At 40.3% G+C, this 26,770-nt stretch overlaps 1 protein-coding gene across 1 annotated transcript in view; it reads left to right on the top strand.

Annotated features, from left to right (window-relative positions):
* spata17 (spermatogenesis associated 17) overlaps window positions 1–26,770 on the top strand; it is a 346,047-nt gene that overhangs the window by 180,640 nt on the left and 138,637 nt on the right. Inside the window, exon 9 of the mRNA XM_043695798.2 lies at window positions 3,600–3,732. Coding sequence (XP_043551733.2) covers window positions 3,600–3,732 — 133 coding nt within the window. The remainder of the gene's footprint in view (window positions 1–3,599; window positions 3,733–26,770) is intronic.

Below are 26,770 nucleotides of genomic sequence, written 5' to 3'. Positions count from 1 at the left end.
TGGCATTTTAGCTTTACTAAAGGGGCTTGTAGGTGACAAGTGTACAGCAGATTGTTCCACCATGAGTTTGGGGAAATAGATAGGATTTAGTAGAGGGATTTTCTCCTGAGATTGGAATTGTCAAACAGGTCTATTGACATACTCTGTCTGACTAGTAAGTGCCCAGTTGCTGATTTTCTTAATCCTAATATTCTTTCCCTTAAATCAATGAATTTTTTATTTTTAATTTTTATAGTTAAGGTAGAATTATTTGTTTTTTTTCTTTTACGGGTATAAGTTAGTAGAAAAGGTTTGCTACATTAGTTTGTGTCCAAATCGTTATGTCTGGGCAAAATCAAAATGCAGTATCAATATGCCAACTCCTGTAGCCTGGAATGCATTGCTGCTCCCAGTCAGGACAGGACAGCTAGCAAATCTCTTCTTTCATTGTATATTGTGGTGCTCAACAGCAAAGTAAATGAACTTCCAACCGGTGAGATTCCAGTTAGCATTCTATCAATTCCATTCAAATTCAATGAAGCAGAGGTCTAACTGAGTTTGGAATGTGTTTGATTAGATTCGCTACAGTGTGGGAACAGGTCCTTCAGCCCAACCAGTCCACACCAACCCTCTGAAGAGTAACCCACTCAGACACATTTCCGTCCGACTAATGCATTTAACACTATGGGCAATTTAGCATGGCCAATTCACCTGACCTGCACATCTTTGGACTGTGGGAGGAAACCAGAGCACTCGGAGGAAACCCACAGGGAGAATGTGCAATCTCCACACAGACAGCTACCTGAGGCTGGAATTGAACCTGGGACCCTGGTGCTGTGAGGCAGCATTGCTAACCACTGAGCCACCGTGCACATAATCAATCCTACCTCCAAAAGAAATTGTATAAATAGTTTTGAAGAAGCTCGATATGTCTGAACATCATAATGCCTGGATGGTGCTTTGCTCCCAACAAGTCTACTTCACTTTCCTCTGATCTGCTGCTGGGAACCTGAATAACATTCAGATTTGATGCACTATATCTCCAGCTAGAAAAAGCTCAAGTTTCAACCACTCAGAGGACTAAGTATGTCCCAAAATATTTGTTGATCCTATCCTTTCACATTCAATTCACATTTTGCTCATGTGAATCATTCCATTTCTGACTGCTACTTCCTTTTTCAAACCTTTATGAAATCACAAGGGTTTTGTTGTTTTTTTCTCACATTCAGTGCAACACTAACTTCAGTGCTTATTTGTTTATATTACTAATTATAAATTATATTGATTTAACACCTCTGGGGAAAGTATTGCTCAGTGCTTGTTTGTGGCAGATCCTTGAAACCTGCTCATTTACTTCTGAGGAGCGATGAATCTCCAACTGAGCATCCCTAATGTAGTGTATGCTCTAAATTTTATTTGCGTTGGACAGATTATCTGAATATTGCATGTACAAGTTGCATATGCATGTGAGTTTGTTTGCTGTAACAAACAATTAAAAGAAAGAATGTCTTTGAAAATTATGGTGACAGTTTCTCAGTTACTGCTGATGTGAGAAAATAACTATCAATCTAATTTTATTTATATATATGTACATATCCATATTTCCAATGGTAAGATTTGATGCAAATCTTGAGGAAAATAGGCACAGAAGTAAACCATTCAGTTCATCAAAATTTCCTCGCCATTAACCACAAGTGTGACTTATTGAATACTTCAATGTCTTTTACCTACCCCATCTTCATAATTCTTCTAATTACAAGTGTTGCACTCGTAATTAGAAAAAAATGAGGACTGCAGATGCTAGAGAACAGAGTCAAGAAATGTGATGCTAAAAAAGCACAGCATGGTCAGGCAGCATCCGAGACATTCCTGATGAAGAGCTTATGCTTGAAACATTGACTCATGCTTCTTGGATGCTGGAAAAGCACAGCCGATTAGGCAGCATCCGAGACATTCCTGATAAAAAGGTTATGCTCAAAACATCAAGTCTCATTCTTCTTGGATGCTGCCTGACCGGCTGTGCTTTTCCAGCACTACACTTTTTGACTCATAATTAGAAATCTATCAATCTCTACAATGCACATACTCAAAGTCTGAACTTTTGCAGCTGTCTGTGGTAGAGAGTTTTTTAAAAATCACAACCTTCTGAGTAAAACAGTTCTTCTCATTTAGTAGCTAAATAGCGTTCCCTTTATTCTTAAATTATGATCTCTGGTTGTGGACCACCAATCAACAGAAACACCTTACTTGCATCTACACTATTCCTTTTAGTGTTTTGGAGGTTTCAATGAGGTCACCTCTCATTCTTCAAAGCGCCAAAATACAGGCCTGTTTTACCTGTATTTATAGGACAGATCCATCATCCCAGGTACAGGTTTGACAAACCTATAATGCACTCTCCTTATGGCAATGATATTTTTGCTCAGATAAAGAGATCAAAGCTGCACAGAGTACTCCAGGTACAATCTAACCAAGCTCCTATACAATTAAAGCAAAACTTTCTACTTTTGAAAGCAAATCCTCTTGCAATAAATATTAAAATTGCATTAGCCTTCTGAATAGCTTGCTGCACCTGCATGTTAGCCTTCAGGGACTTATCGACAAGGACGCCCAGGTCCCTATATACTCTTACATTTTCAAGAATTATCGAATTCTGGAAGATAACCACCAATGCATCAATTGTTGTAGAACAATCTCTTTCCACTTCTAAGACATAGATTATCAGGTCCTTGAGATTTATCAAATTTCAGCCCCATCAATTTCCGAATGTCAATCTTCTTACTGATGCTAATTTCCTTCAATTCTTCATTCTCTCTAGCCACTTGGATCCATACTTCTGGGAATGTTTTAGTATCTTCTTCAGTAAAGCCTCCCTGCCATTTTTGTTTCCCATTATAAACTCTTCTGACTCTGCCAATTATGAATCTACATTCATTTTCGCCAAACATTTCCTTTTTACATATCTACAGAAATTCTTGCAGTCTTTTTTTCCCTTCATCACAAGTTGTGGCAAAAAAAACGAGCATTGTAATCACATGTAACATACCCCTTGTATTGAGATGAAATTGTATCCTTTAAAATAACATTTTCTGAACTGAATTTGTTCCTTAACTTCCAAGAATACATCTAAAATAATGATTATTCTCATGGGATGGGTGGGAGGGGATGGGGTAATGATTTTGTTTGTAGTCATGCATATTGGATTTGGGATGCTTGTTTTGGAAATTAAAACATTAAACAATGATTTAAGAAAATAACTGAGGATATATTGTTATTTTTATCACTTTGAGTGGCTTCTATGAGCTAAATATCAGTTGAAACCAAAAGAATGGACAGGTGTAAAATCTGCTTCCAAGTTTTCATTATCCCCTGTCTAAATTAGTACCTGATCGGTATGAAGTGGACATGATTTTCAATACTTGTTTGGGCATAATTAATATTTCAAATAGCAGTAAAACCCACATCCCACCATTCATTGATGCATACATTGGTACTCCAAATTGTAACAGTTTGCCATCTTCAGGAAGTAACATCTGTTATCTATGAAAATACAATGACAGTTTTCAACTCTGAATGTTTTACATATGTTCAATATTCCTTTTCTCACAAATCCTGTTTAGATTCCTGCCATTCAGCAATACAAATAGATACAGAACGTACGAGCCACTTCTTCATACCAGCACCAAGTATGAACCTATTGCTTATGGAACTAAGCACTTTAGAGCAACTGAAGATATGCCAAGCAAGAAAAAGGTAGGCAAGCAATAAAACAGTATAATTGACACTTCATGTTTCTCAATGATTTAATAGTAATTGCCTATTAGTTCTTCATAACCTATAATCAATGAAAATATAAAGCGATAGTTGTTTATATTCAATGTGAATGTAACTTTTCAAAATCTGTAAATGATTTTGTGCTATTTAAGATGTTCTTTGTTTATTAAGAATAGTTACCTATTTGCAATATGCATTGTTTTGAAACCATGAGAAAAGTGTTAAAGGCTGATATCCTGAAGGTGAGTTTATCCATCTCAGAACAACTCCAACATTAGCAAAATCAACAATGATAATGTTTACCAATTTTTGACCTGAGTACAACATTTGAAAAAATCGTTTCCTTAAGGAATGAAAATAAAATGTGTACATTCCATTTGAAGTCTCATTTAGTTTAATACCTGTTTTTGATATATTGAACAAATACAGCCAATTACAATGTATGTGCGTTCCTTTCACTCACTAGATTAGATTACATTACAATGTGGAAACAGGCCCTTCGGCCCAACAAGTCCACACCGACCCGCCGAAGCGCAACCCACCCATACCCCTACATTTACCCCTTACCTAACACTACGGGCAATTTAGCATGGCCAATTCACCTGACCCTGCACATCTTTGGACTGTGGGAGGAAACCGGAGCACCCGGAGGAAACCCACGCAGACACGGGGAGAATGTGCAAACTCCACACAGTCAGTCGCCTGAGGCGGGAATTGAACCCGGGTCTCTGGCCTGTGAGGCAACAGTGCTAACCACTGTGCCACTGTGCCACCATGCAGCCCACTACATCTTCATTATTTAGTAGTGGGAATGATGTTTCTCAAACAGTTTGATTGATCCTAAATTAATATTCCTGACATATATCTGACTCATAAAATTAAAGGGTCCACAAAACCTTTGAAGAATAGCTGAAGAATTGTATGGAAAGATGAGGAGTGGACATTCAACCCACAAGTATTCATTTCCGAGCAGGAAAAATGAGCGTAGTTTTTGAATTTTGAATGAATATTTAAATAGCCAATATCTGCCAAAAACAACATTACTTCATTTGAGTTACTATTTCTTTAGTAAACCTTGTTTCTCTATTTACTTGCACCTATTTTTCTTGTTATAAACTTACACACAGAATTATAAAATTGTTGTGGGTCCAGTTGGAAGCCATTCAACGAATTGTGTCTATTCTAGTTCAATGTAACCAACACATTGTTTCTTTCAAATAAATATCTAATACCCTGTTGATTACCTCAATAATGCCTACCTCCGTCACACCAGCAGGTAATGCATTCCAGACCCTAAATAGTGACTATCTGCAAAAATGTTTCTAAAATTGCATTTATTTCTTTTGAAAATTAAATTAAGTTTGTGCCCTCTTGTTCTTAATCCTTTTATAAGTGGGAACAATTTATCCACCTGCCCAGCCCCTAATGATTTTGAAAATCTTATCAATCTCCTCTAAGTTTTCTCTTCTCCAAGAAAAAACATCCAAACTTCTTGAATCTGTCTTCATAACCAAAGTTTCTCATCCCTGGAGCCATTGTTGCCAACATCTTCTGTACTATCTCCAATGCATTTACGTCCCTCCTGAAATGTAGTGGGGACAGGTTACACAATATTTCAGCAAACATGTAACTAGGATCTTACAGAAGTTGAGCATAATCACCTTGTTCTTGTACTTGGCACAGATCAAAATATAAATCCAAGTACATATTTTGCCATATCTTTGACAATTATGCTACACTGTTTTGAAGTTGCTTGGAATTTTACTATATATGACATACTTAAGTTGATCAAAGCTATCTTCTTATGTCAAATCCAAAATCTAATATATCTGTGATCTTCAATATTTGTATAAATAAGCAGCTGCTAGGAGTCTTTAGAGGTTAAAACAATGGAAGACTGCTATAATACATTGCATATTAAAAAGTCTATTCCAGTTGGTACATTAAATAAACATCATAACTTCTAAGATTGATCAGGGTACATATAAAATGTTAATTCACAAACAATATTGAATATTTTTTGTAAAATTCCATTGATTAATTTAAAGATTCAAACTAATTTTCCATAATCATTGTTTTGGATCTTGTCTGAAAGTTTCTCTTGTTAACATTATCCTACTTGTCATAAAATCAAAAATAATGTAAAAGCAATAGATTTGTGACCACAATGATACAAAATATGACTAGAAACTTGTGCACTAAAACTATTGAATTAGTTGGAGTTAAACGCTTAATGTGACAATTAACTAATTTAAATTGCAGCACCCCCAGCTACATATTAATTTCATGCTTCCAAAAAAATTCATTTTAGAATAATTAAATCAAATTGTATTCATTCTCTGTAGTTTATTTATTGCTGCTGTTAACTTTGCATCTTTCCTGATGGCTCTGGCTTGTGAATGCCTAAAACTGGAATTAGCAAAGGACAGTGACATCAATAAATAAATTTGTAGCCATACAGTATAGTCTCCTCTGCAAAAAATACAAAGTTCTGAAAACAGTTTTATTTCAAAGGCAATATTACATTGTGAGCATATTTTCATACTAAACTCTAAAATTATGCTGTTAAAAAGTAATAGTGGAGCAAAGCAGATTTAAAGATTTCAGTTAATCATTCACTGAGGAAAAAGCATTAAAACAAATCAGTAGGAAACTATCTTAGTACATTATATAGAACATAAAGTCAACTTTTCTTCCTCAATAGTTGTAAAATAGAGTGGGAAGTAGAACAGATCATGGATTTAATGTTGCAAAACCTTGGGTGCAGATACATAGGTGCAACTGCAACTGCTTGCCCATTGCAGCTGATGATTGAAACTGCTGTCAGTGGCATCCTGACAGTAATGAACATTCAGCTTAACGACCGTGATTATGATTATCATAATTGATGTGCAAGTGCAATGTGCAGGGATCATTACAGCTGAACTTTACAGCTGTGAAGCAAGCTTTGGTTATGGATAATTGTACTTCTACATGTTGATTGGGATGAAATATGCTTTCAACAGACAACTTTGCATTATTCCTCAAAGCTCCGTCCATCTTGTAATTGTTGGCATCGTCCAGGCAAAACCACTGCCATAAAACTCTGATTTTGACTGGCTATCTCTTATCACTTTAATGTGCTTCTTTGGAGTTTTGTGCATCTGGAAGATGAGTTAAAGTGTGATTGCAATCTTTTGTCCTTCAAGTAGTGTAGCAGAGTATCTACAATTTTAGATGATGGTCTTATGCTGAAACTAATGTATCTGACTTGCCATTAGCTCACATTAAATTGTATCTCATGTGCTGAAAGTTTATAGTATCATGTATAGATTAGTTGCTTTTCCTGTCCTCTTTTACTCTTACCTTTGATACAGTTATTTAAAACAATGTATGAAGAAAATTGTCTCTGGATACAAACCAGTTCTTCTATTTCTAAGGGGAGTTTGTTACAATGCCATGTGAGAACCATAAACCAAATTACTCCCAAATTAAGAAATTACCAATAATATTTCACTTACTTGGACATGACTCCAAGCCAACACATGAATTAATAGGCAAATAATAGTTCAAATCAACCAAGGTACATCTTGTACAATAACAACAATTCCCCTTCAGTTTGCATGGCATTAGATAGCTACACTTTTCTACATACCAATATGCTACTTTTTATTCATTCAGAGTAGATTAGAAGTCCTATCTGACAACAGCTTTCACCTCCACGTTTCATAGTTATGATTGTCATCACCAAAGCAAAATTCTATGAATCCTCTCTCCCTCAGATCACAGTAGGCCTGATGATTTGGCTTTTTCCTTTTTAACTGACTAATTAAACATGTTTCCTTTTTAACTGACTAATTAATAACTACTTGGGTTATGATCTGGTCATTTCTGTGAAACCACACATAACTTTAGCATCTCCAAACTATTCACATAACTTTCCATGTTTTATAGATCACAGTTAACCAACTCACACATTGCCTGTAAGAGCTGCCAATTCCTTTTCCTGTCAAGTAGTAAACCTAGAGAGCAGTTTGCTTCTTCTCCTTACAGATTTTGTTGGGTATTTGCCCTATGAGCTTGGTCTTGTAATTTGCACATTGTCCTTTACTCTCTAGCTCCTTTGCTTACTGCTCTCCTTTGTGTCTATCCATAACTTAACATCATTCTTATTAGTACTGCTGCCTGGTAAAGGGTAATAAGGATCATTTTTTTATTATTATCCAGTAAAGGTACAATTAATTCCCTTACAATTAATGCAAATATTTGAAAAAACTTTTCAAGCATTCTGTAAAATTATTTCAGATTCCACAAACCTTTTAAACAACTTACAAATTTTATTTACTGTACACGGCATGGTGGCTTAGCAGTTAGCACTGCTGCCTCACAGGTTCGATTTCAGCCTCAGGTGACTGTCTTTGTGGAGTTTGCATGTTCTCTCCATATCTGCATGGGTTACCTCTGGATGCTCCGATTACTTTCCATAGTTCAAAGTTGTGGAGGTTAGTTGGACTGGCCATGCTAAATTGTCCAGACTGCTCAGGATTATGCTGGCTTGGTGGATTAGCCATGGGATATTCAGGGTTACAGGGATAGGGTGGAGGGGTGGTTCTGGGTGGGATACTCTATGCAGGGGCAGTGTGACTCGATGTATCAAGTGCCCTGCTTCTACACTGTAGGGATTCTATGATTCTATGATACAGCTTTTGGGTCAAAATCTGTCAAACCATTTTATTGAATTGTTTTAATGGTAAATGCTGCAATGTAATTAAGAAATAGAAGCAGAAATAGGCCATCCATCACCTCTCACTATGCCCCCAATAAGTAATGATTGTGCCTGAATTTTGACATCAACTCGACCATTACCAGTTTATCCACATCTGTTCCTTCCATTCATTGAAAAGCAAAATACTGGAAATCTGAGATAAAGCAGAAAGTGTAAACAAAAACCAAGCATGGAAAGCAGTATCAGTGTAGAAAGACAAAGATAGAATTAATGATTTAATATTTCAGGTTTGTGACCTTGAAAGAAGCCTGAAACATTAATTCTTCTCTCTTTAGATAGCTCACCTCTGAGTGATTTTCCAGAAAGTGATTCCTTAGAGAAGATGAATGTCTATGCAGTAGTGATCGACAGGCTATTCAGTTGATTAAGTAGATAGTTGAGAAGTAGCTTGAGATAGCATTTCTACATTTTCAGACATACAGAATCCTTTGTCTGTCTAAGCAGATGAGATGCTGCATTGTGAAGGCATTATCTTGTTATGAAAAGGGAAGTCAACAATCAGGACCTCATGTATATCCATTACCTTGCCATGGGTAATCTCTAGAGTCAGAACCATGACTTAGATTGTAAGACTTACAAAACTGCACATTCATCAAGGTGCAAGGAAATTTTAGTATTTGAGGCCCTACTGACTGACGCTATATTTGAATGTTGGGACACCTACTTAAACCTAAGCAGTGGAGAAGAGCAGTGAATCCAGAAGCCTAGCAGTCACATTGTGCTGATGGATGTAGAGATGTGGGTCAAGGATGACTTTGATTCCTGTGACAGTAGTTCTTTTGAGTAAAATTATCCTTTGAGATACTTACTCCCTTCATATCAGCTGCATATTGGCTGCATATAAGATTAAAGGTATCAATTACTCCCCTCCTTTATTTCAGCAGCTAATTCATCAGACATAATTCAACACAAACAGTTCCAAGGTGTATTTGGGAAATATTCATTAGACCTTCACACTCTCTGATAGACATTAATCTCAAAGTTGCTGATTGATTGGACTATGGTCATCTTTTCAAGAGAAAGGATATTCCCCTCCCTGATGCTAATATTTCCAGGTTGGTCTTTCCACTTGCTGGACCACTCCTGCAACAAGTGTATGCTTTTCTTTTTGTTTTCTCCTGCAATGAATTATTCAGCAACAGTTAACCATCATTGACCATCACAATTCACACATTGGTTGACTAACTCTAACATCCTCCCAAATTTCACGCTGCTGTCTTTGTAATGGTTGAAGGTTGACATTAGACACACATCCACTTGGCTGTTTTGAGTCACTCCTGTTCAGAGCGTAGGAGCAAATGGCTGCAGATGCTGGAATAAGTGCTGAAAACAAATGTTGGACATCATAAAGGGCCAGGCAGCTGATAAAGAGTCAACTAGATTCGAACCATTATCTTGTTCTCTCTCCACGGATGCTGCCTCACCCGCTGTGATGTCCAACATTTTTGTTTTCAGCACTCCCATTCAGAGGTGTGCTGTCCCTTTAAGATCTTCATGGCTGACAGCTTGGATTTTGATGGTACTTTTCTTGCACGAACTCAGAAGGTAACTAAGGTTCCCCTATATTGGAGCTGCTGACCACACTCCAGTTGCTGTAAGTATCTTTGGGTGATCTACAGTCATAACTTCTTCCTTTGCTGGATAGTCTTCATCCTGCCACTCTCTAGAAGTAAATGTTCCAACCGGCTTTTACTACTTCTGCAAGACCTTCAGGGAAATGGCACTGAACCCTAACATAACAAGTTGCTATGTTAATGAAATTGTGTTCCTTCTGGATTGACACGTGTTGGAGTATGAATGGCATTTCAAACTCCTGCCTCATGATTACTCCAAAAGATCACACTTGGCCAGATATCACGGAGGCACCTTACTATTTTGTCGCCTCCAGCAAAAGGCAGACATGTGCCTCACTCCAATCTCTAATTGGCTCAGAAACTGAAAGTGATCCAATGTAGTGCTGGTAATTTCAGCAAAATTCACCCCTATGAACACAAGTTCTAGACTGTCCAAACAGAAGTAACAGAAACATCCAGAAGTCATCAAACAAGAACGAGCGCTGACCATTCTCTGTGAGTGGCAAAAAAAACCCTAAAAATCTACAGACTCTAAAGGGAAAATTCTAATTCAAGAAAATACCTAGATCCACCCAATCAGCTACTAAATTGAAGATTGACCATTGTCCTGGTCACGTGTCACCATCGCTGCAAGAAGTTTTAAAAACTGTTAAAAATAACTCAATTCTTATGGTCTATACTTTACATCTATAGAATTTGTTTTCCCTGTCTACACTTCTTCCATCCATAATATTTGTATCAATTTTTTTATCTATTTTATGTGTGAATGGATGAATTTGTGTGTGTGAGTGTTTGTGTGTGAGAGAGAGAAAGAGTGATGTTTTTAAAAGAGTTTTGCTTAAGTCACATAGTGGTAAATTGCAAATGGTTTTTGGCATTTTTTAAAGGATAGGTTTGTTTGTAGTAAATAGTTAGTTTCCTATCAATTATAATTGACTGTGAATTACTTTAATCCTGAATAGCAGTCAGTTAGGCAAATTGATTATCTTGTTGGTTTCATTGTATTACATATTTGTGATGGCTTGTGGGATTGGAGAAGTTGATTGTAGTACCTAAGTGGGCAATTATTAGCCACTTAAGTACTTTATTCCACTATATCGGATATGAGGCCAATGGCTAAATTAAACTAAATTAAATCATGAAGTCAGTGGCTGGCAGCAGACTCAACTGGCATAGAGTATGACAAGAAAAACTTGTAGGCTTCCATGAGAGTGATTCACTTAGTGCTTGTGTAAGTCACCCAGCATTGGGGAGAGGTGGGCACTGAGAAACAACACCTGATCTTGTTGCTGACCATCATCTATCCCCCATGATCCCATTCTGTGATACCCTCTTACCGTTATTCAGCTGTGACCTGGCTCTCTCGTTCACTTCAACTGATGAAGGGGCAACACTTCAAAAGCTTGTGATTTCAAATAAACCTATTGGATTATAACCTGGTGTCTATAACTAACTTCTGACCTTATCCAATACTTCAGATGGGATTAATACCAGCAGCAGTCACCACCTCTCTGATGGCACTGCTGAATACAGCAAAGCTGTGGCTTCTGATTGGCCAGCAATTCTCAGCAGGCAGACTTCTGATTCCAGGGCACCTTGATTCTGGAAAAACACCTTTTGCTGGCCGATTAAGTGCCTGAGGACACAAGATGTGGCCTTTTCCAAAAAGAGATGTCATAAGGGGATCTTGCTAGTTTTCCAACTGGTGGTCAAGATCTTCATTGGGATCTTGAAGATGAGTCATGTGTTACACTTGCAAAAAGCTTGCAATGAATATTAAACCATTGCTAAATGTGTGGATGAATCGAAAATATTTAGAATGATGGGCAAACCTGAAGGATTTCTTACAAAATGAGAAACAGGCTAATGGGGAAATGTAGCCGATATAAAGCACCTTTCAGAATACCTTTGATAACGTAATTAGGAATCTTCAGCGAAGAGGCTGAGTGAGGAGATTACGCTATAGTTGAAGAGGGTGAAGACATGACTGCCAGGCTGATTCAGTATGCTGCATGCATGATGTGGGAGGTCAGGGACACTGATGGTGTCTCTGGCTCCTATAGATGTGGAAAGTGTGTACACATTCAGCTTCTAAATGAGCATGATGCAGCACTGAAGAAAGAACTAGGTGATCTCAGGCTCATCCGACAGAGCAAAAATTTTCTGCACAGGACCTTCAGCGAGGTCATTACACCAAGCATAACAGAAAAGAGAAGAAGGGAGATGACAATGAGGAAGGAAGAGATGATTCAAGTACAAAAGACCCCCTGGTGAACAGGTTGAATCTCTGGTGAACAGGTTGAATCTCTTGGAAACTGTTGAGTTAGACTACAATGCCAATCCGAGAGGCAGACAGGTCTCCCAAAGGAAAATTGGCATGGAGGCAAAGCTGAGGAGTCAGACATCATGCAGAGCCATGGTAATACGGGACTCTATAGTGAGAGGGATTGAAAGGGGCTTTGGCACCAACGGGCGAGATTTGAGGATGGTGTGTTGCCTACCTGGTGCCAGGATCCAGGATGTCACTGACAGAGTGTAGGGAATCCCCAAAGGTGAAGATGAAGTGCATAGGTGGTGGTGCATAGAGTCATAGAGTCGTAGAGATGTACAGCATGGAAACAGACCCTTCGGTCCAACCTGTCCATGTCGACCAGATATCCCAACCCAATCTAGTCCCACCTGACAGCACCCGGCTCATATCCATTCAAACCCTTTCTATTCATATACCCATCCAAATGTTGCAATTGTACCAGCCTCCACCACATCTCTGGCAGCTCATTCCATACACGTACCACCGTCTCCGTGAAAGAGTTGCCCCTCAGGTCTCTTTTATATCTTTCCCCTCTCACCCTAAACCTATGCCCTCTAGTTCTGGACCCCCCGGCCCCAGGGAAAAGACTTTGTCTATTTATCCTATCCATGCCCCTCATAATTTGGTAAACCTCTATAAGGTCACCCCTCAGCCTCCGATGCTCCAGGGAAAATAGGCCTAGCCTGTTCAGCCTCTCCCAAAAGCTCAAATCCTCCAACCCTGGCAACATCCTTGTAACTCTTTTCTGAACCCTTTCAAGTTTCACAACATCTTTCTGGTAGGAAGGAGACCAGAATTGCTTGCAAAATTCCAACAGTGGCCTAATCAAAGTCCTGTACAGCTGCAACATGACCTCCCAACTCCTATAATCAATGCTCTGACCAATAAAGGAAAGCATATCAAATGCCTTCTTCACTATCCTATCTACCTGCAACTCCACTTTCAAGGGAGCTATGAACCTGCACTCCAAGGTCTCTGTTCAGCAACACTCCCTAGGACATTACCATTAAGTGTATAAGTCTTGCTAAGATTTCCTTTCCCAAAATGCAGCATCTCGCATTTATCTGGATTAAACTCCATCTGCCACTTCTCAGCCCATTGGCCCATCTGGTCCAGATTCTGTTGTATTCTGAGGTAACCCTCTTAGCTGTCCACTACACCTCCAATTTTGGTGTCATCTGCAAACTTACTAGTTGTACCTCTTATGTTCGCATCCAAATCATTTGTGTAAATGACAAAAAGTAGAGGGCCCAGCACCAATCCTTGTGGCACTCCATTGGTCACAGGCCTCCAGTCTGAAAAACAACACTCCTCCACCACCCTCTTTCTTCTACCTTTGAGCCAGTTCTGTATCCAAATGACTAGTTCTCCCTGTATTCCATGAGACCTAACCTTGCTAGCCACTCTCCCATGGGGAACCTTGTCGAACGCCTTACTGAAGTCCATATAGATCACACCTACTGCTCTGCCCCCATCAGTCTTCTTCGTTACTTCTTCAAAAACCTCAGTCAAGTTTGTGAGACATGATTTCCCATGCACAAAGCCATGTTGACTATCCCTAATCAGTCCTTGCCTTTCCAAATACATGTACATCCTGTCCCTCAGGATTCCCTCCAACAACTTGCCCACCACTGAGGTGAGGCTCACCGGTCTATAGTTCCCTGGCTTGTCTTTACCGCCCTTCTTATACAGTGGCACCACATTTGCCAGCCTCCAGTCTTCCGGCACCTCACCTGTGACTATCAATGATACAAATATCTTAGTTGGCACAAATGACGTTGGGAAGAAGAGGAAGGTCAATCTACAGTGGGACTTCAGAGAACTCAGAAGAAGGCTGAAAAGCAGGACTTCCAGGGTGGTTATCTCCAGTTTGCTTCTAGCTCCTAGAACTGGAGAGGGCAGGAATAGGGAGATAATGGACTTGAATGTGTGGCTGAGGAACTGGTGCAGGAAGCAAAGATTTAAATTCTTGGATCACTGGGATATGTTTTGCCGTAAGGTTGAATTAGACAAGAGGGCTGGGTTGCACCTTAATAGGTGGGGAACCAACATTCTGGCTGGCAGGTTTGCCACTCCAACACAGGTGTGTTTAAACTAAGTAGTGGGGAGAGGGGAGGGGACAAACTGGAAATTTAGGAAGGAAGTTAAAGGGAAAGTGGGAATAAGAGACGTTAAGAAAGACAACAGAATCAACGGAGCAGAAAACTCAAGAAGGGACCATACAGTATGGTCAAGTGAAATAGGGATTGATAGGAATGGTGAGGGGAGTAGCATGAAGCATAAGAAATAAGGTGGATGAGCTTGAGGCTCAGTTGGAAATTGGCAGGTACGATGTTGTGGTGATAACTGAGACATGGCTTCAAATCGGCAGGGCCTTGGAAATGAATATTCAAGGCTATATGTGCTATCGAAAGGACAGACTGATGGGCAGAGGGGGTGGAGTGGCCCTGTTGCTGAGGGATGATATCAGTCCTTTGCGAGGGGGAACATAGAATCAGGAGATGTAGAGTCAGTATGGATAGAGCTGAGAAATTCTAAGGATAGAAAGACCCTAAAGGGAGTTATCTACAGGCTCCCAAACAGTAGCCTGGTCCCCACATATTGAATAAGGAGTTGAAATTAGCCTGTCACAAAGGTATTACTACAGTTGTTATGGGGGATTTCGACATGCAGGTAGATTGGGAGAATCAGTACTGGACCCCAAGAAAGGGAGTTCATGGAGTGCTTCCAAGATGGATTTTTAGAATAGCTTGTACTGGAGCCTACCATAGAGAAGGCAATTCTGGATCTGGTGTTGTGCAATGAACTAGATTTGATCAGGGACCTAGAAGTAAAGGAGCCATTAGGAGGTAGTGACCATAATATGATAAATTTTAATCTGTAATTTGAGAGGGAGAAGGGAGAATCGGAAGTGTCAGTATTGCAGTTGAACAAAGGGAACTATAGAGCTGTGAGGGAGAAGCTGGCCAAAGTTCAATGGTGCAATACCCTAGCAGGGATGGCAGTGGAACAACAATGGCAGGTATTTCTGGATATAATGCAGAAGATGCAGGATCAGTTCATTCCAAAGAGGAAGAAAGATCCTAAGGGGATGCAGGGGCGCCCGTGGCTGACGAGGGAAGTTAAGGACTGTATAAAGATACAAGACACGTATAACATTGCAAAGATGAGTGGGAAGCCAGAGGACTGGGAAACTTTAAAGAGCAACGATGATAACTAAAAAGGCAATACACGGAGAAAAAATGAGGTACAAAGGCAAACTGGCCAAAAATATAAAGGAGAATAGTAAAAGCTTTTTTAGATATGTGAAAAGAAAAAAAATGTTTAAGACTAAAATTGGGCCCTTGAAGACAGAAACGGGTGAATTTATTATGGGGAATAAGGACTATGTAGTGTTTTGTGCACTCCTTGCATGGGATTTTGCTCATGGTTCGGAAATGCTCTTGATATATGGTAGTGTGGCTAGTCCTTTAGGTTGCGGCATGTTTTCGTTCCGTTGTCTTTCCCTTAGGCATCTGTTGATGAAATCGCGCGGGTATCCGAACTGACAGCCAGACTACTGCGACCACTAGGACTCATAACAGCACACAAACCAACAGCCACTCTCAGACAACAACTCACCAGGACGAAGTACCCGATACCCAGAATGAGCAAAACCAATGTAGTGTACAAAATCCCATGCAAGGACTGCACAAAACACTACATAGGACAAACAGGAAGACAGCTAACGATCCGCATCCATGAACACCAACTAGCCACACACTCAGATGACAAGCAACATGAGTTCAACGGTGACAACACTACTATTATAGGACAAGCCAAACAGAGAACAGCCAGGGAATTCCTAGAGGCATGGCACTCATCCACAGATTCAATCAATAAGCACATCGACCTGGACCCAATATATCGACCACTGCAACGCACAGCTGGAACTGACAACCGGAAGCGGCAGAGACAAACCACGATAAATGCTGGAGGAAACATCACAGAAGCGCTTCACAGGAGGCTCCCAGGCACTCAGGATGTCACCTAGACAGGGGGCGAAATGTCTGCAACACAAATTCCCAGCTCGGTGAACAGAACCACAACAATGAGCACCCGAGCTACAAATCTTCTCACAAACTTTGAATAAAGTTTAACTTTTTTTCTGGCTGGATGAGTCAAATGATTTCTCTGTCCATGTAATGTTTCAGTTGGTGTGTTTAGAAAATCATTTGATTACACTTTAGATGACATATTTGAGCAGGTATCAAACAAAACCTTTAAATAAAAGCTATTCCACTAAACTATTAAATAAAAGCAATTAACATCTGAAGAAAGCAAGAGGCAGAAATATTGTCCAAATGTTTGCACATAATCACTTTTAGAAAAAGGTTGTTTATACAGCTGCTATGATAGAATATTAATGATTTGTTGTCAACTGGAAATTACTGGAAATGTGGAAGATATTCTATTTGTAACTTAATCTGCTAATTATAGAATACAGTTCTTTGTTCTCAAATATTTTTTCTCTTCAAATTCTTTGGGCCTCTTACCTCGGGCAAATAATGTGTTTGGAGCTGCATTTTGGAAGAGTTTTGGGTTGACATGGGAGCGATCCATATACCAAGCATGCTGATCAGACTGCTGAATCTCACTCCCACTTTCCAGGAAATGCAAAGGTGGCTGACTGAACATTGCTGTTTTTGAAAATAAGATGCATCTTATTAAAGTGACCATGGTTTATATTTTCTGGTCTCTGACTCCAGTATCCATAGATTGGGAATATTATGAAAGATGCATGTCAGGACCCTTTGGAAGTCTGATTCATTGGTAACGGTTTGGAAAGCTTAAACATCTAGTGGGTGATTACCTGATATTTTGAACTCTCAGAAAAGGCTCCAAACTCTGCTTAAGTGGAGACTTTGGAGGATTCCAATTCACTTACTTGAGCAATTAACCAGGGAAAGTTAGAAGGATTAAAACTGCCCAATTGCTCATGTTGACCCTTCCCTGACCCCCAGGGCAGCAGATCAACACCTGCAAATGCCTGTCTCTCTCCTGAGACTTGACCATTGCCTTTTCACTCCACCACTTCCCCAGATACTTGACGCCAAAGACACCCAACCACATCTGCAATACCCAACCTCAAAGACACCAGATCACTTACCCTGATACCTACCCACTTCCCTGGCTCCCGATCCACTCTGATATCTGACTACTCTGCCTGACAGCAGGCTGCCTTTCAATAGCTTCCCACTGCTGAGACACTGAATCACACTTGCCCCAGGCTTCCAACCACCAGCTGCCTGAATAAACCCCATTTACATCAGGTAATAACCTCTTTCCTGTCTACCAGAACATCTGATCCTCAACACCCAGTTAACCCCAGGCATCGCATATCCTACAGGCAACTGAACACATCCCCCCATGACTTGAACACCTGCTGAGACATGACTCATTCTATCCTCTTACCCATTTACCTGCTACCCTACTCACTCGACCATCAGTCACCTTATCTGTTCACCCATTTACTTGCAACCCTACACCCTCAGTCACCTATCATCCTATCCCATGAGCCACTTTTCTTCCACTCTACTCTTTCACCTGTCTGCCAGACTATCTTCTACCTACCTGTCACCCTATGCATCTTTCACCCGCCCTATCATTCACCTATCTAACACCCCATCTCCTCTTCCACTCTACCCCCTATTAGACCTGGTTCCCTACCACCTGACCACTTGACACTTTATCTCATCATCACCTGACACCTTACCACTTGACACACTTCCACCACCCCGACTCCTACCCTGCACCATTACCCACCTGTGATCTCAACTGTTACCCACCATACTACCACACCTATTTAACTTATACTCTTATCTTCTCCCAATGACTGTTAAAGAAACTCTGGGAGCTTTAAGCTATGTTTAGTTACTAGAAGATACTAGTTATTGCTATAAAAGAGGGGATTTTTTTTGTGATAACTCCCTAAAATGTTTCTGATATGGTTGTAAAGCTACATCTATTATAATGTATCCTGCATCAAAGAAAGGCTTGAAAATGCTGTGAGGTAAATAGGTAACTTGTCTGATCTGATTTTGAATCCCTATTTCTGATGCAGATCAGATAATTTGGGCCTATATACTAATTTACCTGTGCATAGAGGCAAAGGCACTAAAGGGTGATCTGAACACGGAGGGGATGCAGTAATAACAGCTAAAAGTTCAAAACATCTCACACTTACCACACTAATTATAGTCCATGCTCGATGAACCTGTTGGTGGTTCCGTTCAATGCCATCCAATCCCCCTTACCCCACCACCAATCTTCACACTCCAGCCCCCTACCCATGATTGTCATTAGCATCAATGGTTTTCAGAAATTAATTTTGTTAAGTTCAATTTCAGTGATTTAGAGCTAAAGTAAGAAGGCTGAGTAATGCAATATAGTCTCCAGAATGGATTTTCCATAGTTTGAGTTATAAGGAGACGCTGTGACATTATTTCCCTGGAGTGTAGAAGGCTGAGAGGTGACCTTTATAGAGGTTTATAAAATCATGAGGGGCACACATAAGGTGGATAGCTAAGGTCTTTTCCTAAGGGTACGGAAGTCTAAAATTAGGTTGCATAGGTTCAAGGTGAGAGAGGCAAGATGTAAAATGGACCTGAGGGACAAATCTTTCACACAGAGGATGGTGCGTATATGGAACGAGCTGCAGGAGGAACTTGTACAGTTGGGTACAATTGCAACATTTAAAAGGCATTTGGACAAGCACCTGGCTAGGAGAGGTTTAGCAGGATATGGGCCAAATGCAGGCAAATGAGACTGCTTCAATTTAGGAAACCTGCTTGGACAAGTTGGGCTGAAGGCCTGTTCCTGTTACAGAGAAACATATAGATCAGTTCTACTGGCCTGACAACCGTCTACACTCCCAGCACTTGACCCTCCCTGTGTGCTGTCAAACTGCTTTGCTTTCTCATTGTTCAGCTACTACTGACAAACCCCAGAAATCTACAAGGCAAAAAATCTCCACGAGGGCTGGATTGTAAAGTAGCTATGTTCCCTGTCCTCCCCTGAAATGCCAGTCTGGAGAAAATCTAGCTGCCTGCAGTCCTTTTGTGCTTGGTGGACCAGCAGGGGTGGTTGTTTTAGCTCAGTTGGCTGGACAGCTGGTTTGTAATGCAGGAACATGGATTTAATTCCCACTGCAACTGAAGTTACCATGAAGGATTCTCTTTCTCAACCTCTCCCCTCACCTGAGACTTGGTGGCCTCAGGTTAAACCACCACCAGTCAACTCTCTCTAATGGGAGAGTAGCTCCATGGCCTGCTAAGACCTTGGTGACCTTATCATAGTGCAAGCAGAACGTCTCCCATTAATTAGCCAGAAAAGGACCGCAAAAGACCCAAGTGAATTGGGCTGCTTAACACTTCAATGGCACGCCATAAAATAGGAAACAGGTTTCAAAATGGCAGAATTTTGAGACCCCTAACAGAAATATTTGCATCATCTATAACTAAAGATGTGGTGCCCGGTGAGTGGAGGGTGGCTAATGTTGTACCTTAGTTGAAGAAAGGCTGTAAGGAGAAACCAGGCAACTATAAACTTGAGTCTGACTTTGCTTGTGGATAAATTGATGGAGGGGATTATAAAATAAACGACTTATGGACATTTAGAGAGGTAAAAATTGATTAGGGATAGCCAGCATGGTTTTGTGTGAGGAAAATCATGTCTCACAAACTTGATTCAGTTTTTTGAGGAATTTGTGAAAAGGGTGGTAAGGGCAGAACAGTAAACGTTACTTGCTTGAACGTTAGTAAAGCCTTCGACAAGGTTCCACATGGTAGTTTCATTAGTAAAGATAGGTCACATGAGACTGGTAGTGGAGGGTTGTTTTTCAGACTGGAGGCTTGTTACCAGCGGTGTTCCCCAGGGATCACTTCTGGGTCCACTTTTGTTGTTGTTTATATAAATGATTTGGATGATAGTAAATAAGGCATGGTTAGTAAGTTTGCAGTTGACACCAAAATAGGTGGCATAGTAGACAGTGAAGAAGGTTTCCTAAGATTACAAAGAGATCTTCAACAAATGGATCAATGGGCTGAAAAATGGAAGATGGAGTTCAATCTGGATAAATGTGAGGTATTGCATTTTGGTACAATAAATAAGGGTAGGGCTTTTATAATTCATGGTAGGGCCTTGGGTAGTGCTGCAGAACAGAGGAACCTAGGGGTTCAGGTACATAAATCTGTGAAGTTTGCATCACATGTAGACAGGGTGGTTAAAAAGGTATTTAGAATGCTTGCCTTCATTGCTCAGTCCTTTGAGTATAGGAGTTGGGAATTGTTGTGCTGGAAAAGCACAGCAGGTCAGGCAGCCTCCGAGGAGCAGGAAAATCGACGTTTCGGACAAAAGCCCTTCATCAGGAATTTTGCCTGAAACGTTGATTTCTCTGCTCCTCGGATGCTGCCTGACCTGCTGTGCTTCTCCAGCACCACACTCCCGACTCTAATCTCCAACATCTGCAGTACTCACTTGCGCCTATAGGAGTTGGGAAGTCATCTTCAGGTTGAGCAGGACATTGGTGAGGCCTCTTCAGGAATATTGTGTCCAGTTGTAGTTAGCCAGTTATCGAAAGGATATTACTAAGCTAGAGAAGGTTTAGAAGAGATTTACCACGATATTGCTGGGTATGGAAGGTTTGAGTTATAAAGAAAGACTGGATAGGCTAGGACTTGTTTCACTAGAGGGTAGGAGGTTGAGAGATGATCTTATAGAAGTTTACAAAATAATGAGAGGTATGGATAGAGTTAATGGTAGTTGTCTTTTCACTTCTGGGTGAAAATGGGGGATTTCAAAACAAGGGGGCATATTTTTAAGGTGAGAGGAGAGAAATTAAAAAAAAACATGAGGAGCAAATTTTTTACACTGCAGATAGTTCGTGTATGGAATGAACTTACTGAGGAAGTGGTGGATGTCATTTCAATGACAATGTTTAACAGACATTTGGATAAGTACATGAATAAGAAAAGTTTGGAGGGATTTTGGCCAGGAATAGGCAGGTGAGATTGGTTTATTACGGGATTATGTTTAGCATAAACTGGTTGGACCGAAGGGGCTTTTTCTGTACTATGACTTTTTGACTCTATAAAAGCAATGCCTCTAGCAAGGTACTTTATGAACCTTCAGAGAGACTGGTGGATGACCATTAAATCCATCCCCATGTTGCATGTCCAAGGTTCTGCCAAAATCCAAGCTTAACTTCTGTAGTCTTGCTCAACCACAGGACAATCATTGTTGAAATTTAGGAGTTCACCGCCCTTGCATTGCTAAATTCCAGAATAATTCCCATAGTGTAACTACAAACCAGAATTGTTTACCATGCTGGTAAACAAATGAGTTTCTCACCCTTCTCCTTGCACTACCCACCACAGTACTACTAAACACTATGTTGAGATTGCCATGATCCCATCATGCTGAGTCAAATGTGTCTTGGTGGTAACCTCATCCAGCTTTGCAGTGGATAAAGTCTTCATTCCAAATTGTGGCGACAGGATCAGAGTGGTAGGTGCAAGGCGAACAATAAATCTGTAGAGATCAATCAGCCTCACCAAAAGTTACAATATGTTAATACAAATTGCCTTTCAATTCAAATAAGAACTCACATTCTTGTAAATAAAGTAATTAATCTTCCCGGAGAACAAGGCAGAAGATCTACCCATCCTGTCCCTCCTCCACACCCCTATTAGAAAATGGCAGAACTTAGAGTCATAGAGTCATAGAGATGTAGAGCACGGAAACAGACCCTTCGGTCCAACCCATCCATGCCGACCAGATATCCCAACCCAATCTAGTCCCACCTGCCAGCACCCGGCCCATATCTCTCCAAACCCTTCCTATTCATATACCCATCCAAATGCCTCTTAAATGTTGCAATTGTACCAGCCTCTACCACATCCTCTGGCAGCTCATTCCTTACACGTACCATCTTCTGCGTGAAAAAGTTGCCACTTAGGTCTCTTTTATATCTTTCCCCTCTCACCCTAATCCCATGCCCTCTAGTTCTGGACTCCCGACCCCAGGGAAAACACTTTGTCTATTTGTCTTATCCATGCCCCTCATAATTTTGTAAACCTCTATAAGGTCACCCCTCAGCCTCCGACGCTCCAGGGAAAACAGCCCTAGCCTGTTCAGCCTCTCCTTGTAGCTCAAATCCTCCAACCCTGGCAACATCCTTGTAAATCTTTTCTGAACCCTTTCAAGTTTCACAACATCTTTCCCATACAAAGGAGGCCAGAATTGCACGCAATATTCCAACAGTGGCCTAACCAATGTCCTGTACAACCACAACATGACATCCCAACTCCTGTACTCAATACTCTGTCCAATAAAGGAAAGCATACCAAACACCTTCTTCACTATCCTATCTACCTGCGATTCCACTTTCAAGGAGCTATGAGCCTGCACTCCAAGGTCTCTTTGTTCAGCAACACACCCTAGGACCTTACCATTAAGTGTATAAGTCCTGCTAAGATTTGCTTTCCCAAAATGAAGCACCTTGCATTTATCTGAATTAAACTCCATCTGCCACTTCTCAGCCCATTGGCCCATCTGGTCCAGATCCTGTTGTAATCTGAGGTAACCCTCTTAGCTGTCCACTACACCTCCAATTTTGGTGTCATCTGCAAACTTACTAGCTGTACCTTTTATGCTCGCATCCAAATCATTTATGTAAATGACAAAAAGTAGAGGACCCAGCACCGATCCTTGTGGCACTCCACTGGTCACAGACCTCCAGTCTGAAAAACAACCCTCCACCACCACCCTCTGTCTTCTACCTTTGAGCCAGTTCTGTATCCAAATGGCTAGTTCTCCCTGTATTCCATGAGATCTAACCTTGCTAACCAGTCTCCCAGGGGAACCTTGTTGAATGCCTTACTGAAGTCCATATAGATTACATCTACTGCTCTGGCCTCATCAATCTTCTTTGTTACTTCTTCAAAAAACTCAATCAAGTTTGTGAGACATGATTTCCCACGGCTTAAAGAAATAGTATTCTTGTGGAACCAGATTGTGCAATTCAGCAGTATATTCCAACACCTAATTTTCTGCCATTAATTTATATATGAAAGCAACTAGTCTGTGTGCACAGATTTTCAGATATAAGGCTATTTGAGTGGAAGAGAAAACAAAATGACATTTCTGTTAGGAAATGCCAGTTATTCGATTGCTACCTTGGGAACTTATGTCGATAGTTATTTTTCAAAGAGCTTAGAATAACCATTATTTTGCTATTAGACTTACCAAAAAGAAACAGATCAAAAAAAAACGTTGATACTTGGACATAATTTAAAATCATACACTTTGGTACAGAAGATAAATTAAATTGACAATATCTATAGGATAGATCATAATTATATAATATTAAATGATAGATATTTAACACATGTAAATGCCAAGTAAACACCAACAACAACTGTAGCAGATATTGCATATGCTTGGCATTTTTGACATGACGTTAGATTCACAATCTTACTACAAGAATTTTCAACTCAATGTATTTTAATGTAACTTGATTTAAGGAAAGCTTGTTGTTGTAATCTGGATATTAAAATCAGTACCAGCAGTTTAAATTGGAGCTCCTACATTCTGTGACCTACATATGCTGCATACATTCACAAGTCCAAATGACTGATTTGCTTTTTGTGGCAATTAAAAAGCCAAGCCTGATGATTAGCAAGATAGTAGGTGTGTTGCCAAGAATAGTCCAACTCCAACATATCCCCCTATAGAAATATGCATCTACATTTGCATTCTTTAAAGGACATTGATAGCCCATCTAAAATGAGATGAATATCTGATAATTTCATTGAGAATCATCATGACAACAGGGAAAGATAATTCCCTTTCTTGACATTACTACTGGATTTGCATTCGTATGAGTTCTGTTCATTGCTACAGCATCATGATTTAAGATTTTCAGAGTTTTGTCATCTCTACAAAGTGATTCTCAAGAGGGACAGAATTTGATTTTTTTTTTTGAATGTACATCTTCCTGCAGGGAATAATGAGATGTTATCTGAAGAAAAAGAATTTTTGTGTGTGTTCTTAAGATTTTGCCTCAAAGTTGAATGTCTTTTTGATGGATTTCTGCTCTAGTGCACTCCACATGGGTATAATGTAACTTCGGAATTATATTAAAACAACTTAGGTGAAGCTGCTGGGATACAAACAGGTCATATAATAATTGAAGTTATTGTCCCACTGTTATTTTGACCTATTTATTACAAAAGTACTTTGTCTTGAGAGATTTTAAAATTTTCACCTGGGAAAACATAACCTAACATCTACTGATCATGATTGTTGCATGTGACAGAAGTTGAAGCTGTCTGATTGGAACTCTTCCTTTCTAAATTATTAAATGCTTTGAGAAAGAAATGACTTCTGGGCAATCCTTGGGTATCCTTGGTATTCTTCAGTTCGTAGTATAAAGAATTCATCTCAATCATAGAGTCATAGAGTCATAGAGGTGTACAGCATGGAAACAGACCCTTCGGTCCAACCTGTCCATGCCAACCAGCTATCCCAACCCAATCTAGTCCCACCTGCTAGCACCTGGCCCATATCCCTCCAAACACTTCCTATTCATGTACCCATCCAAATGCCTTTTAAATGTTGCAATTGTACTAGCCTCCATCATTTCCTCTAGCAGCTCATTACATACACGTGCCATCCTCTGTGTGAAAACGTTACCCATTTGGTCTCTTTTGTATCTTTCCCCTCTCACCCTAAACCTATGGCCTCTAGTTCTGGACTCCCCAACCCCAGGGAAAAGACTTTGTCATGATTTTGTAAATCTCTATAAGGACACCTCTCAACCTCCAACACTCCAGGGAAAACAGCCCCAGCCTGTTAAGCCTCACCCTATTGGTCAAATCCTCCAACGCTGGCAACATCCTTGTAAATCTTTTCTGAACCCTTTCAAATTTCACAACATCTTTCCGATAGGAAGGAGACCAGAATTGCACGCAATATTCTAACAGTGGCCTAACCAATGTCCTGTACAGCCGCAGCATGACATCCCAACTCCTGTACTCAATACTCTGACCAATAAAAGAAAGCATACCAAACGCCTTCTTCACTATCCTATCTACCTGTGATTCCACTTTCAAGGAGCTATGAACCTGCACTCCAAGGTCTCTTTGTTCAGCAACACACCCGAGGACCTTACCATTAAGTGTATAAGTCCTGCTAAGATTTGCTTTCCCAAAATGCAGTACCTAGCATTTATCTGAATTAAACTACATCTGCCACTTCTCAGCCCATTGGCCCATCTAATCAAGATCCTGTTGTAATCTGAGGTAACCTTCTCCGCTGTCCACTACACCTCCAATTTTGGTGTCATCTGCAAATTTACCAACTGTACCTCTTATGCTCACATCCAAATCATTTATGTAAATGACAAAAAGTAGAGGACCCCGCACCGATCCTTGTGGCACTCCACTGATCGCTGGCCTCCAGTCTGAAAAACAACGCTCCACCACCACCCTCTGTCTTAAGGAGGATAGTAAAAGCTTTTTTAGGTATGTGCAAGAAAAAAAAATGGTTAGGACAAAAATTGGGCGCTTGAAGACAGAAACAGGGGAATATATTACTAGGAACAAAGAAATGGCAGAGGAATTAAATGAATACTTCAAATCTGTGTTCACTGGGGAAGACACAAGCAATCTCCCTGAGGTAATAGTGGCTGAAGGACCTGAACTGAAGGGAATTTATATTTGCCAGGATTTGGTGTTGGAGAGACTGTTAGGTCTGAAGGTTGATAAGTCTCCAGGGCCTGATGGTCTGCATCCCAGGGTACTGAAGGAGGTGGCTCGGGAAATCGTGGATGCGTTGGTGATTATTTTCCAGAGTTCAATAGATTCAGGGTCAGTTCCTGAGGATTTTTAAGAAAGGTGGGTGAGAGAAAGCAGGAAATTATAGACCAGTTAGTCTGACCTCAGTGGTGGGAAAGATGCTGGAGTCTATTATACAGGATGAAATTACTGCACATCTGGATAGTAGTAACAGGATAGGACAGAGTCAGTATGGATTTATGAAGGGGAAATCATGCTTGACTAATCTTCTTGAATTTTTTGAGGATGTAACTCTGAAGTTGGACGAGGGAGATCCAGTAGATGTAGTGTACCTGGACTTTCAGAAAGCTTTTGATAAAGTCCCACACAGGAGGTTAGTGAGTAAAATTAGGGCGCATGGTATTGGGGGCAAAGTACTAGATTGGATTGAAAATTGGTTGGCTAATAGGAAACAAAGGGTAGTGATAAACGGCTCCATTTCGGAATGGCAGGCAGTGATCAGTGGGGTACCGCAGGGATCTGTGCTGGG

This window comes from Chiloscyllium plagiosum, unplaced genomic scaffold (genome assembly GCF_037043375.1).
Source record: "Chiloscyllium plagiosum isolate Xiang-an unplaced genomic scaffold, Cpla_swu_hap1 HiC_scaffold_10, whole genome shotgun sequence".
NCBI lineage: Eukaryota > Metazoa > Chordata > Chondrichthyes > Orectolobiformes > Hemiscylliidae > Chiloscyllium > Chiloscyllium plagiosum.
The sequence above is the reverse complement of the archived record's forward strand: the minus strand, read 5'-3'. Positions and strand labels throughout refer to the sequence as shown.